The 13330-nt window shown below is 42.1% G+C and overlaps 1 protein-coding gene across 4 annotated transcripts in view; it reads left to right on the top strand.

Moving 5' to 3' along the window:
- The first annotated feature begins 1231 nt into the window (after positions 1-1231).
- cblb (Cbl proto-oncogene B, E3 ubiquitin protein ligase) overlaps positions 1232-13330 on the top strand; it is a 90342-nt gene continuing 78243 nt past the window's right edge. Inside the window, exons 1-4 of one of the 4 annotated variants that reach the window (XM_067257122.1) lie at positions 1232-1289; positions 1431-1474; positions 1847-2023; positions 2182-2432. In XM_067257122.1, coding sequence (XP_067113223.1) covers positions 1856-2023; positions 2182-2432 — 419 coding nt within the window. In that variant the 5' untranslated portion in view covers positions 1232-1289; positions 1431-1474; positions 1847-1855. Of the gene's footprint in view, positions 1475-1846; positions 2024-2181; positions 2433-13330 lie in introns of all 4 variants that reach the window. The other 3 variants (XM_067257124.1, XM_067257121.1, XM_067257125.1) reach the window with 3 other exon arrangements.

Genomic DNA, 13330 nt, shown 5'->3' with positions numbered 1-13330 from the left:
GATCAGGCTAGTTCCGAAGTATAAGTTACCTTGGTTACGTAGCTAGAACTAAAATAAGCCACCTTAATGGAACGGAACTCTCGCAAAAGTAAGTGAGACTTGGCGAGAAAAGTCTAGCTTTTCCTTAATCGACGTTGATGGAACACCCCCCAGGCCTCTGGTGTTGAACGAGAATAGAGTAATGTTTCGTTCAGTAAAAAAACAAACTGTTATTGAGGATGTGGATCAAAAGTCTGAAAACTATTGACGGCAAACATTTTTTCATTCACAACATGAAACATGAAACATTCAAAAGAAGGGGCGGCAACAACCTTTGACTGTTTTTTTTACGACAGATGTTTTCTATAGATAAAAAAAAAATCAGGTTGGTGAATAACACGACCACACCTGATTAAAATATAACAGAACAACAGATGTCAAATCCGGCCTACGAGGGATTGTCATTGTGCTTTTGTGGTCTTATGTCTATAATATTATAGATCGAATTTAGCCATTAGCTGGCTTCAGCATTAGATGTATACAGTAGATTGGTTATATTTGTATTCGTTCACTGTTATGGTTAAACGGCAATATAATTGTGGATTAAGGCAGTCCTGGCGAGGAACTATATTTTCTGGTCAGAATTCTTATTTTCTGGTCAGCTCAAATTGACAGGGGATGTTGTCTGGAAATTTTCCCATTTACTTTGTCTTTTTCTGCCCTCGTGCGGTCTTATTGGTAGTAGGCCTACAAGCATTTTAATGTGCTGTTGTCTTCGGTGCTTCCGTATTTTTTCGAGTTGTATTAATCGACCAAAAAGACCATACGCTCTTTGTGGTTAATCATAAAGCAGTTTCTGGAAGTAGGCCTAGTCTAGGCCATTGTTGGCTACCAATTCGATTGCAAATCTCTAGAACATCTTCCACTGATTGTTCACCGTTTTCTGTTGCATTTGGCCTACTACTACAAAAAATGTGGTTGTCTAATTATTGCTGTCCCCTATGGATAAAAGTGAGGTAGGCCACAAACATAAGCTAGAAATTGAGTTCGACACAATGCATGCGACTCTAGCTTCTCATTGGTTATTGGTGTTGATACGACTCTATCAATATTGTAGACGGGTCTTATTTTCAACAGACTATTTTGATAGGTTCATAGACATTATTGCCACATTGTAAGCGTTCTGCTCCTCCTACCAGTAACACTGAGTGCTGTTGGGCGCAGAGGGGGTGATTAGACTACTGCCTGAGCCAGCGACCACAGCCTGTAAAGGTCTCGCTTTAAACCCGTATTGCAAACCAATTCCTGTGGTAACCTTTGTAAAATGATGTTAAGACTATCGAAGAGGAAAGATTGATAATGTTAGACTGCCCACATATTTGTGGATGGTTTTGATCAATCGCTTCGCTTCTATTTTGACATATCGGGCTGTTTATGTGGAGTGCTTTCAGCTTTACAGGAACCATCGACATTCCTTGTTTTGGTGTGGTGCGCAGTAAGTAACTTTTTCTAAACAGAAATTGAAATTCTGTTGTAAACTCTGCTGTCATACTGATTCTTCCAATCGCAGTGTAGCCTACTCCTCAAACTGGAATAGCAGTCGTGAATAAAGGACTTTATGCAACTGACTAAATCTGGAAATGACGTTTGTCTGGAAAAGGGTTTGGGAGAAAACCTATAGGTAGTTGCTCTGTTTATTCTCGGATTTTGAGTTATGCCAAACACTTAAGTTTCTTGGTTAATATCCTGTTAGGTTAACTTTTTACAGAATAAAGTTCACACCAAAGCCAACCTGTACGACAGTCTCAGCGTTAACAGAAATCATATGTGTCCACATTGAGAGCTAATTAGCCTATTTGTGTCTCAGTTTTTAGAAATGGCAACGGCTCTGAGTGGCCGAAATCCGGGTGGACGCGGACCAAACCAGCGAAAGGGTCGAATTTTAGGTATTATTGATGCCATTCAGGATGCTGTGGGACCACCCAAACAAGCAGCTGCCGACCGCCGAACAGTTGAAAAAACGTGGAAACTTATGGACAAAGTTGTAAGTGTGTCTATTTTTACCTAAATTAAACTGCTATTGACATGTGGAGACTGGCTACCCTATTGCCTAGTTGTGATAACGTATAGGCTAGCCATACTGGTGAAAGTTGGAGGACTGGACATGAAGCATCTATTACTAAACTGTCTTCCCCTGCATAGGTTCGTCTGTGTCAGAACCCAAGACTTCTGCTAAAGAACAGCCCACCATACATTTTGGATATTTTACCAGACACTTACCAGCACCTGCGACTAATACTGTGCAAATATGAGGAGAACCAGAAGCTGACTCAGCTCAGCGAAAACGAATACTTTAAGATCTACATTGACAGCCTTATGAAGAAGTCTAAACGAGCCATCCGCCTCTTTAAGGAAGGCAAGGAGAGGATGTATGAAGAGCAGTCACAAGACAGGTACGAAACAAAAGCGTCCCCATACTTTGAAGGTGACACTACTTTAGGGCAGGGGGATACCTCATCATAGCAATTAATGTTGTTTTTAATATATCTTAACGTGAGAGAAAACAGGACACATTACAATAATAAATGTTAAGACACAATTCAATTGCTTGTTAAAATGCAGAGGGCACACATTCTTTTGAACCATCAAGAGGTCTAATCCATCTACTTGCTAAAGTGCTTGTCCAGTTTATTTTTTGATACACTTAAGTCATTGTGGAAGCCCAGAGCCCTTCATGGATGCTCATGTCCTAACACTATGCAAAAAAAACAGTGGGTGATACAGTCGTGATGAAGATGAGAAGTGAAGTTAGCGAGGGGCTTAGTCCACTGGGGAGGGGTTATTGGGAGGACACGGTGCTCGTTTTCTCACAAGCCACTCAGCGACAGACAGTCCGACCACCACAGTTGCATTCTGTATTGGACAGAGGCTGATGGTCTGTTACTGTCAGGCTGTTGTCAGCCTCACTTAAAGCACTGCCCTGTGATTGGTTTTGATGTGCAGCAGTACCAGCGTGACAGATGAGATGAGAGGTGAGGACAGAAAGAAAGATAGAAACAGAAGGAATGAGGAATGCCATCCACTGAGGGGTAGTTTGTTGTCCTGTCCTCTTAGGTGTGTAGGTAGGGTGACCAGACGTCCGGATTTCGTCCGGACAGTCCGGTTTTCCAGCCCTTTGTCCGGACCACTGTTGCGTGTCCTCCTTTTCTCCCTTTTGTCCTCCTTTTTGACCCTTCCTGCCCACCATCGCAATTTACCACTCACGTAGGCTTTCAGGTGCCAAAAAGAAAGACCTCCTTCAAACCTACGTGGAGTTCAGAACTCCACTTTACCATTAAGAGCAGCAAAGATCAATATCGTGCCTTCTGTAAGCTCTGTCGCATTGATATAGACGTGAGCAGTAGGGGGAAAAGGGCTTTAGAGCGGCATGCCTGCGCTAGGCAACGGCACAAGGATAATGCTAGTTCTGCCGGGCACTCTTCCTTAACATCATTTTTTGCTCTAAACACAACAACAGCGGATGATAAACAACTGCTGCTGAGCTGACCAAATTATATATTTTAATTTCTATTACAATTGAAATAGTTTGGGTAATGGTACTGTCTTATTTTCTTATTTATCTTTTGACTAAACTTGTCACCAAAGACAACAGAAAAGCAGTGCACTTAAAAATTTTGACTTACTAAAATGACTAATGTTATTAGTCGGTCAACAACTTTTTGGGATTGTCCTCCTTTTTGACCCTTTGGCCTCCTTTTTGGACCCAAGTGTCCTGCTTTTCAGGGTCATGCTTCTGGTCACCCTATCTGTAGGGCTTGACAGTGTAGCTGCAAAGCTTGACAGTGGTACAGAATTCTTAAGGATCTTACAGTAAAGGTGCAACACATTCAACTCAGAACTGTGATCGTTCTCTCCCTTTCCCAATCAGTTTAGCTCCTTTTCTGTCCATCAGACACACCTACGCTACGCACAGTGTTGGGAAGGATACTTTAAAAACGTATTTCGATACAGAATACATGCCCTAAAATGTTACGTTACTTAATCTGAGTAACGTATTCTGATTACTTGGATTACTTCCACATTGAATTGCATTTTATAAGTGTCGGAATGCGGCCATCAAATCCTGATTACTAAACTGCGTTTCCCGATAATGATGGATCTTAGTTGTTACGAGGGTTCTCTACGAGCAAAATAATGAACCATCGTTATTTCTTACATGCGTTCCCGAACATGCTCGTAAGGAGAACCCTCGTACGTGTCTCTTAAGAACTACTTGAGAGTGGATGAGAGGCATGCTTTGGCCAACCATGGTACGTGAGTTTGCATCCCCCGTGCATGTGATGGCCATGCATTGGCTTAGCCAATAGCATTGCAGAAGGAAAGAACGAGAGGCAATGACATGGGAGCGATAGATGTAGTTGTGTTTCGGACAGTGTAGAAGTTCTGGGAAATGCATGGAGTTGCCTTAATTTATGAGAGTGACTAAACTCGTGAAACAGATAAGTATCGTAATGTAATCCATTGATTTCAACAATGTAACTGTTTTCTAAATACCAACTATTTAAATTGTAACTGTAACGGAATACAGTTACTCATAATTTGTATTCTGAATACGTAACGCCGGTACATGTATTCCGTTACTCCCCAACACTGGCTACACACACACAGTGTCTTGTTAAGTGGGACCACGGCACATCGGTGACGTTTGTGTATAATTGGCAGTGCAAAAGCAAAAGAAAGGGTGAAACAGCCAGATGTCAAGAAGGTTTCAGTATCAGATAATACCTTAAACATTCAGGTATTTAGTTTTGTTTGTTTACCCAATTCTGTGACAGCATGTGAAGGTTTTTTTTTGGACGCTCTGCCCAGTATCCTACAAAAAAAGGACATAATGAATCATCATTAATGAGTATTGACATGAATAGAGAACAAGAGAAAGACTTGCAACGATAGTGCACAGTGAGGGAGAGAGAAGCACTAAAAACTGTAGTGCAAATCTCACCCTAAAGGTCTTTGTAGTACTCAGATTCTTCTCATTCCAACTTGAACAGTAGTAAGTGCAATACTGGTTATATTTCAGTTTCACTACCAGTTTATCAGAAATGTCAGCATTATATTATTTATTAAAATTTTCCTTGCGTAGTCAATTATTATTGTGTATTTCCTTTACTCCCTACTGCCTGGCTCCTGGTTTTACTCAGAAGAAGTGACGGGAATAATCCAATTGAAAAGGAGCCAAGTCTACATGCAGTTGGAAGTTTTAGCCCTCTGCAGTTGTGTCAGCCTGTCTCATCCAACCAAAAGATGGTTAGTTTGCCTGTAGATCAGAGAGTTTTTTGGGGAACTGTTGTCTCTCCTACCATGTGTGTTGTATTGTCATTCTCAGTTTCCTGCCTGAAGGGGTAAGGGGGGGGGGGGGGGGGGGGTAAAGTGAGGTAGTTGATAAGGGAGGCAAGGAAGGTGGGCAAAAACCCAAAGCTACATCCTGTTCATATGTTTCCTTTCTGTATTCAATCTTTAATTATCACCTCACAAAGACTGGGCTTCACCATGTCTCTGATTTGCTGATTTCACAGTGCCTGGGGACAGGGTGACACACACACACACACACACAGGGTTCCCTGTCCAAATTTTCTGAAAGGCTGTAACAAAAATGATTTTTCAGAGGTTTGTTTGAGCTTCGTGTAGTCTTGTTCTTCTTGGGCTTCTCTCTTTTCGCCGCATCTTTTTTTCCACACCACCTCTTCTCACTCCTCAGTTTCAGGTGTGTTGGTTGCTTCTTGTCTTTATGCCTGGTGTGGGCGGATGTCATGATTTCCGCAGCACTCCAAATGTTCCTTTCGGAAACCAGAGAATACTCTCTTTCTCTTGGGCCTACACTTCTACTGGAAGCGTTATATCCCCCGAAGTGTTTTTTGGTGGGGAGGGGTGGGATCAAGATGGATCAATACGCATCATGATCGGTTTCAGGGAAGTGCTCTTCAAGAAGCAGGAACACAGAAGGACAAAAGTGTCCCTTTCTCTATTTTTGTGTGTAAGACTCTTTTTTTGGGGCGGTTTTTCTACTGAGTCACGGTATTTTAAACACTTTCCCCCCCAAAAAGTTAAATAATATGGCATGTGTTTTTTCCTTTCCGTCTTTGAAGACGCAGGCTGAGTAAGACCATGCTTTTGACATGCTGGTCATCTTTGTGGTCGCTGGTCTCCTGAGACCTGTGACGGCTGTCTTTCCACCTCTTTGTACTCGATATTGGACCATCTGCCTCCCCCTTCGCCTTCCCTCCCCTCTCACACCCCTGTTCTCCATTCCCATCCCCCTCAAACACCACACCAGGCCACCTGATCCCCATCTCTTTTCTCTGTCTCAAGCTGGGACCAATACATTTACCGTAATTTTCGGACTATAAGGCGCACCTGAATATAAGCCGCAGCAGCTAAATTGAATGATACATATATAAGCCGCACTGGACTATAAGCCGCAGGTGTTTTAATGTTTAATTACCGTATGTAAGGGTTCGTGCACAGAGGGGATTGTCGGGAAAGAGATGGCTGCTTGAGGAAGCTCCCATTTATTAACATTTCAACAAACACGTTGCATATTTGCATAACGTATTCAAGTGTTACCAGTGTGCGAAATACGGGGGGGTCCGGGGGGGTTCGACCCCCCTGATTCACCCACGAGCCGCCCTGAAAGCCTCAAAAGCAAAATTTGAAGGCGGTCTCAATGTTTTTCAAAATAAATATATAAATATTGTCACAAAAATGTTTTTAAAGGACACTTGACATGCTGTTTTTGGATGCTTTATATAGGCCTTAGTGGTCCCCTAATACTGTATCAGAAGTCTCTTTCCCGAAATTCAGCCTTGGTGCAGAATTACAGCCACTACTAGCAATCCCACAAGGAGCTTTCTTCAGAACGCGCTGTTTTGGTGTCTGTAGCTTTAAATGCTAATGAGGAGCGGAGGGGCGGCACCATGCGCTAATGTTTACAATGGATGTATCGCAATGGCTGTAGCCCCGTTGCTGTAAGATGCCTCGAATTTGCCCATTCTCATCTGATAACCCTGTTTTGCAGAGGTACACACTCAGTCATTTCAATGAGGGGAAAGGCGTATATCGCGCACGCCATAACACCAACAGCAGAACGGTTATCCAAATAACAAAGAAGTGTACAACACTCACGTTACAGCATGTGTATTCACACACATACTTGATGCTATCTACCATTCCATTAGCGACAGTAACTCAGCTGTTAGCTGCAGAGCTAATGTTACAGCCACATTCTAAGGGTAGCAAGCTAGGTAACCATATACAGTAAAGCTACAAAATGATATAGCGTTAGTTAACTTACTTGTCCGAGGTTAGTAGCTGGACGAAGGAGAGTTAGTACTGATCCAGAATTTAATTTCAGCAAGGCCAGTTTTGTATTAGCTCAAGTTGAGGAAACCGTCGTGGCTGAAGTGTTTGGCGCAGACATACAAAACAAATGCGCCTACAACAGAAGTTGTGTAGGCGCATTTCCAGAGAAAATTAAATTAAGATACTGGGTCTTCAGAGGCTCGGATGAAGGAACTGTAAAAAGATTTTTGTTTTCCTTTGTACATCCAAACTGAGCAAATGTAATGCTTCGTTCGTTTGCAAGCCATGATGTCTACTGAGGATAAAAACACTTGCACGGTTGTAGCTCAGTTTCTTATGGGCGGGCCAGATTCTCTGGGCGGGCAAAGCAGAGAGAGGGGAGGTAACCTTCCTCCTTGTGACGTCACAAAGAGGAGATTTTCAAACAGAGCAATTGAGCTTTCATTTTCTGAAAGGCGGAAAAGAACACCCAGGGCTTGGTTTACACCGATCGAAAATTCTAGCCACTGGGGGACCAAAGGCAGGCTAGGGGAACTCATATTAATGTTAAATAACCTCCTAAAGTGAAGTTTTAATGTCATGTCACCTTTAAGCTCACCATGTTCAGTATTAAGAAATCCAAACATTTATTCACAATTTTTTTTGCCAAGCGGAGCCAGCCAGTCCTGTGCGCCAAACAGAAACGTTGAGAAGTCAATGGCTAGCAAGCGAAAGATAACCAGAGTGTATCACTCGCACACTTTGGGTTCACATCCAAAAAGGTGGCACTCAGAGATGAAGAGGCACCGAATGACAATGCACTTGTTATAAAACAACGTGCATCCAAACAACTTTAGCCAATGCAACCTCTTATGTCAGTGTTGCTTTACGAATACTAGCCTACCATATAGAATAATAGAATACTAGAATAATAGCATATCGGATTATCAAAAATGGTTAAGTGTGTGCGTGTGTGTGTTGTCATGTAGGCTATAGACTGATTGTCTTGGCTTGCATCCATAAAATAGTTACTGTAATGTTATACCAACTGCCAGTAGCGGCATTAACTGTAGAACTCCCTACTAGCATTATCTCAAACCCAGAATGTGCATGCATTAGCAGCGCACTTTAGTGGCGTATACGGGGCCGGTTCTGGTGGGCCGGTCTGGATTAAAGTCCAAGGCCTATTTTTACTCCCAGTCCGTCCCTGCCTACTGCATATTGAGCAAATTTAGATCGGTATTGCGCAACAAACGAGAGATGGGGACCCCCCCGAATATTGACGGGTATTTCGCACACTGAGTGTTACCATTTAGTGCAATAGTAGCTACAGAACATATACTGTGCTGTGTAAACTGTACTGTATCACATAGCGTATCAGACACAAACTTTTCAACTTTCAAACTTAAACGGTGCGCTCCCAGCGCACATACCGGCAGTGATCTACAGCAGTGGTTTTCAACCAGTGGTCCTTGAGGGAGTGCTAGGGGTTCCCCAGCAAAATTAGTTAATAGCGTCACAATCATTTAACCACTTAACTTTGGCTATTTTTGAAAAACTATGCACATCTTTGAATATTTATATTTTTTTAAAGCGAAAATTTACTGATATTAGTGGCCGTTAGCTGTAAAAATCCATAGATTAGCCGTACCGTTATATAAACCGCAGGGTCGAAATATGGGAAAAAAGGCGCGGCTTACAGTCCGACAATTACGGTACATTTATTCATTTAGCAGAAGCTTTTATCCAAAGCGACTTCCAAGAGAGAGCTTTACAAAAAGTGCATAGGTTAATGATCATAAACAACGAGATGGCCACAAAAAACATTGCAGGAAGCCAAAACATGAGCATACACTGTGATAAGCAACCAAGTACCAATGGGAAGAAACATAAGAGCAAGTAGTTAAACAAGTTACAAACTAGAGAGGGTACAATGTCTGGGGAAATTGTAGGCTGTGCTTGCTTGCGTCGGTTGCAGATGGTTCCGTTTATGAACTAATTTTTAGAAATGAAATTTCTGTATATATAAAAATGTCTACTTAGTATTTTTGAAGATTGCATAGATTTAAAAGCATACATTTGTTGCTGCTTATTTACAATAACAAATGCAAAAAGTGAAGTGTAGAATGAAACGGTTGATTTTTCATTTCCCCTGCAAGAGGGAATAGTGATGAGCTATATACTAGCAGCCTCAGTTGAAAGTTGGACCAAATGAAGATATTGGACAATCCGGTGTAAAAATGGTCCTAAACTCTGACTGAAACGTAAGTTTTTCCATTCTAGTGATATTTTCAAGCATTTAGTCTACTCATTTTGCATTCATTCATTAGGAACCCCCTTTGAAACAAGCTATTCTAACAACGTTGTCACCGGCAGTATTTCAGATGGAAGCGCGATTCAAACAATACCATCTGCTAACTGAAAATATGCCCCCAAAAACGTCAATAAGCTTGACATTTATTTCAGGGGAAATGGCTCATTCAAAAGAAGTTTGCTGGAAGCGATCATTGCAATGCCAAATGCGACCATTTGGTAAATTGAGCTACGAGCAAGCTAGCTGTTGCCGTTGCTAGCCAAACTTCACTGAGGGGATTGTTTGAATGTGCCCCTCCCAAAAAAAAAACTTTTGACAAAGTTTAGCCTGTGGCATTGAAGACAGCGATGCACCACACAAGCTTGAGTTTAAATACATTGTGACATTACTTACTGTACATGCAAGTCTTGAATTAAATGTATGATGCTGCTAATACACCACGGCACGACACGATACGTGCTGTGCAACAGTTTAGCACAGTGTTTCCCAACCTTTTTTCATGGCACCCTTAGAAAAGGTTCGACATTTTGAAACCTGGCTCTGCCAGGCTAGGGGGGTGGACTACACACTACGTACTTCCGCTCAATTTTGATTTTGCTTCTGTACAGCGTCTGGGTTTGAGGTACGTAAATCGGATGTCTCCAGTTAACTTTCTACCTGTCCAATCAGCGAACAGAGGGAGTGGCTGAGAACAATGACATTGATGTCGTGAGCTAGTTTGTGTTGTAGTTCCGTAATGGCGGCGGAGAAAGATGCGAGCAAAGCCATTCCGGAGCAAGAACAATCTTTGATCCCCATGGGGTTTGTTTGATTTTCCAGCTAGCTCCGTTAGTTGTGAAAGAGTTGTCTAAGGCGAACGCTAGCGATTGGTTATGGCAGATCCAGAGTGGGTCTGGGCAGATCCAATAGTTTTAAACTTCAACAGAGTACCCACCTTCAAGGAAGTAACTGCAGTGCGTGTCGCGCACTTGTTTTTAGTTTTTTTCATTGGGGCTTGGTTCTCGTGTAGCTTGCCCAAATTGTTGCTGAAATAATTGTTATATAGGCTTATGTTAGTTTATTATAAGTTGTCACTGTTAGGATGACTATAGGCTACTGTCTTTAACTTCATTTTGGGGGGCTTATGACCTCTTATCGTTGAATTTGAATATAATGTATTTGGTAAATGGACAGATCATTAAACCCATGTTATGCATGGATTTGTGTAGGCCTACTGTGTGTGAGAAATTCTAATGAATGCTGAATGCGAGGCTACTAGCCTAGGCCTACATTTTGTTTGCACATTAGGGGCTATGATGACTGAACACATTTATTTTATAGGCTAAAATGTGCTGTTCACAATAGAGGTTGCCATCGGTTACTTTTTATTGTTATATTTTATTGCACTGCAAAATATTAATAACAGGGGGGCCCCCCAATCAGTTTCCGCCCCCCCCGAGACACAACCCTTGCTCCGCCCCTGGCTCAAGCCCACTGTATTTAGCCAAACAAACATTGTAAGTAGGCCTATCAGGTTCCATAAGTTGATACTGGATAATACTTCAAGGAAAGCCCTGTTATGTCTGATGCTATCGCAGGATGTAAGTGACACGCTTCCCTGGGGCTGTATCATTGAACCTTGCTTTGCCTATTCCATATTGTCTGAGTGGTGCTTTCTCCACTGTATGCTTGATAGCAATGGAGGTTCCTTTAGAGGAGAGATTGGCACATGGAAAAGCTTTGTCTGTGCTCCTGTACACTATGTTAATTGTGTATGACCCAGAGGTGACTTTTTTTTGAAGGCACACGAGATTTGGCTCCTGTGTGTGTTTAAATCGTGCCTTTTCCCCATCAAAAGGTCTGGAAGCTGTCCTACTGAACTCCTCCTTGATAACTTTGTTCTTAATTAGCCAAATTAATCTCCTCGACTTTGCTTCAGAGACTTGTGTTTAATTAAAAAACCTCTTGTAAAGGAATCTCTCGTCAGCTAAGTGTCTTAGTTATGACTCGACTCAAATCGGTGTACTCAAGGACAACAGCAGCACGACGGACGTTCCTTCTTGAAGGACGTTCTGAACCTATCTCCCCTGTAAGGATACTCACTCTACCCTTAATATACGTATACTACTAGTAGACTTCCATTACTATCGCTGCCATGCTCCTAGTAGATCAAGCAACATCATCAAGTGACAAGAAGAAAGTCTAGAGCCACTTTGAAAAGGTTTCTTCATGAGCCCTATACCCGTCCACAGTGGCAAAGGATCGATGAAGCACGACCACCACTACACATCGACAGATAATCAAGCCCTTTAGAGAAACACTCTTCCACTCCCAGATGCTAGATTGACAAAAGTTTTGGCCTGTTTAATGTGGATTCATGTTACAAGGTCAGCTGTGGGCTTCAAGTTTGTGTCGTATCTACATGTTTTTGACTGTTGGTGAATGTCTGTCATGAAATTTGACCTGAAGTGTTAAGGTAAAGATCTGTCAAAGACATCACAAATGTTCAGACTCAGACTACGGTTTGAGTTGATCTGTTCTGTCTCATGCCTGTCCAGAATAATGGGGTCGAGAAGCCAGGGATTGGAAAGATGTTACTAAAGCATAACTAAATAGGGCATCTTTTCATTTGTTCTCTTCTCAAGAGTAGAATTTAGCACACGTCAAATGATTTGTACAGCAAGCTGCAGTAAGTTAGTCTGTTTTATTGCTGGCTTGACAACTGTGCCTTTAGCCGCTACCTAAAGTAATTGCCTTGAATCAGACAGTTATAAAGTGCAGTGCTTTTTCCGCCAGAGAGCAATGTGTTGGAAAGAATACACAGGGCCCTGGTTGTGTTTTCTTAAGCCATTGGCCAGCCATGAAATGACTCTGTTCAATAGTAACAGTTCATGACCAGTCAGACTGACTAAAACTATAGCCTAGGTATTGCTAGTTGCATGGCAGTTAATGTAATCTTAAGTGTTCTGAAGTAAATCTGAAAAGGGTATTGTAGGGTAAGTTCCTCTCCAAGCATGTCTTTTTTCATTCAACACATTTATGTATTTTGACATGGCGCTCACATACATTTATTTTGTAGACTTTTTTTAGTTTTCCCTACTAAATTGGACAATTCTGCTGATTGTCAGGGTAACGTTAGGAGTGGTCGGAACTGTTGTCCTTCTAACTGTTTGTTTGGGGCCGGAGATGAGGAAATAATCTCTGACCCCATCAAAGGTTTTCCAAAACATCTGCAGTGGAGCTTTAATAACAAGTGCATATTACAACCTGATTAAGGCACTGGAGTTGCCATGTCCTCAATTTGTGTCAAAGTTATGTGGATATTCAAGGGGTGGGGGATGTGAGTGCTCAGTTCATTGGCAAAGCAGGCCTACCTTTTCCCAAAGTGAGATCATAATGGAAGTCTTGTGAGGAATATTGTGTCGTAATAGCATTGAAAAAAAGGCGTTTACGGGTCTGTGTTTTGCATGACTGGCTCCATGGCCACTGGAGCCAGTTACTGCAGTAACCCTTGTCACTTTCCCAGACTTTAATCTTTGATGTTATCCTCACTGCCTGCCAGGAATACAGACGGGTTTATACAAACAGAGGAAAATTCAGGTATTCCTCTGAACAAGAATTATGCAATGTCCCAGGAAACAGTTCACACTGATGAAGTAATGGTCTAGATACCATGACAAATCAACCCCTTTGAGGATATCCCTTGCACCAGGACATCCT

The sequence above is a fragment of the Osmerus mordax genome, chromosome 19, assembly GCF_038355195.1.
Source record: "Osmerus mordax isolate fOsmMor3 chromosome 19, fOsmMor3.pri, whole genome shotgun sequence".
Taxonomy (NCBI): Eukaryota; Metazoa; Chordata; class Actinopteri; order Osmeriformes; family Osmeridae; genus Osmerus; species Osmerus mordax.
Note: the sequence above shows the minus strand (reverse complement) of the source record. Positions and strands in the feature narration are given on the sequence as shown.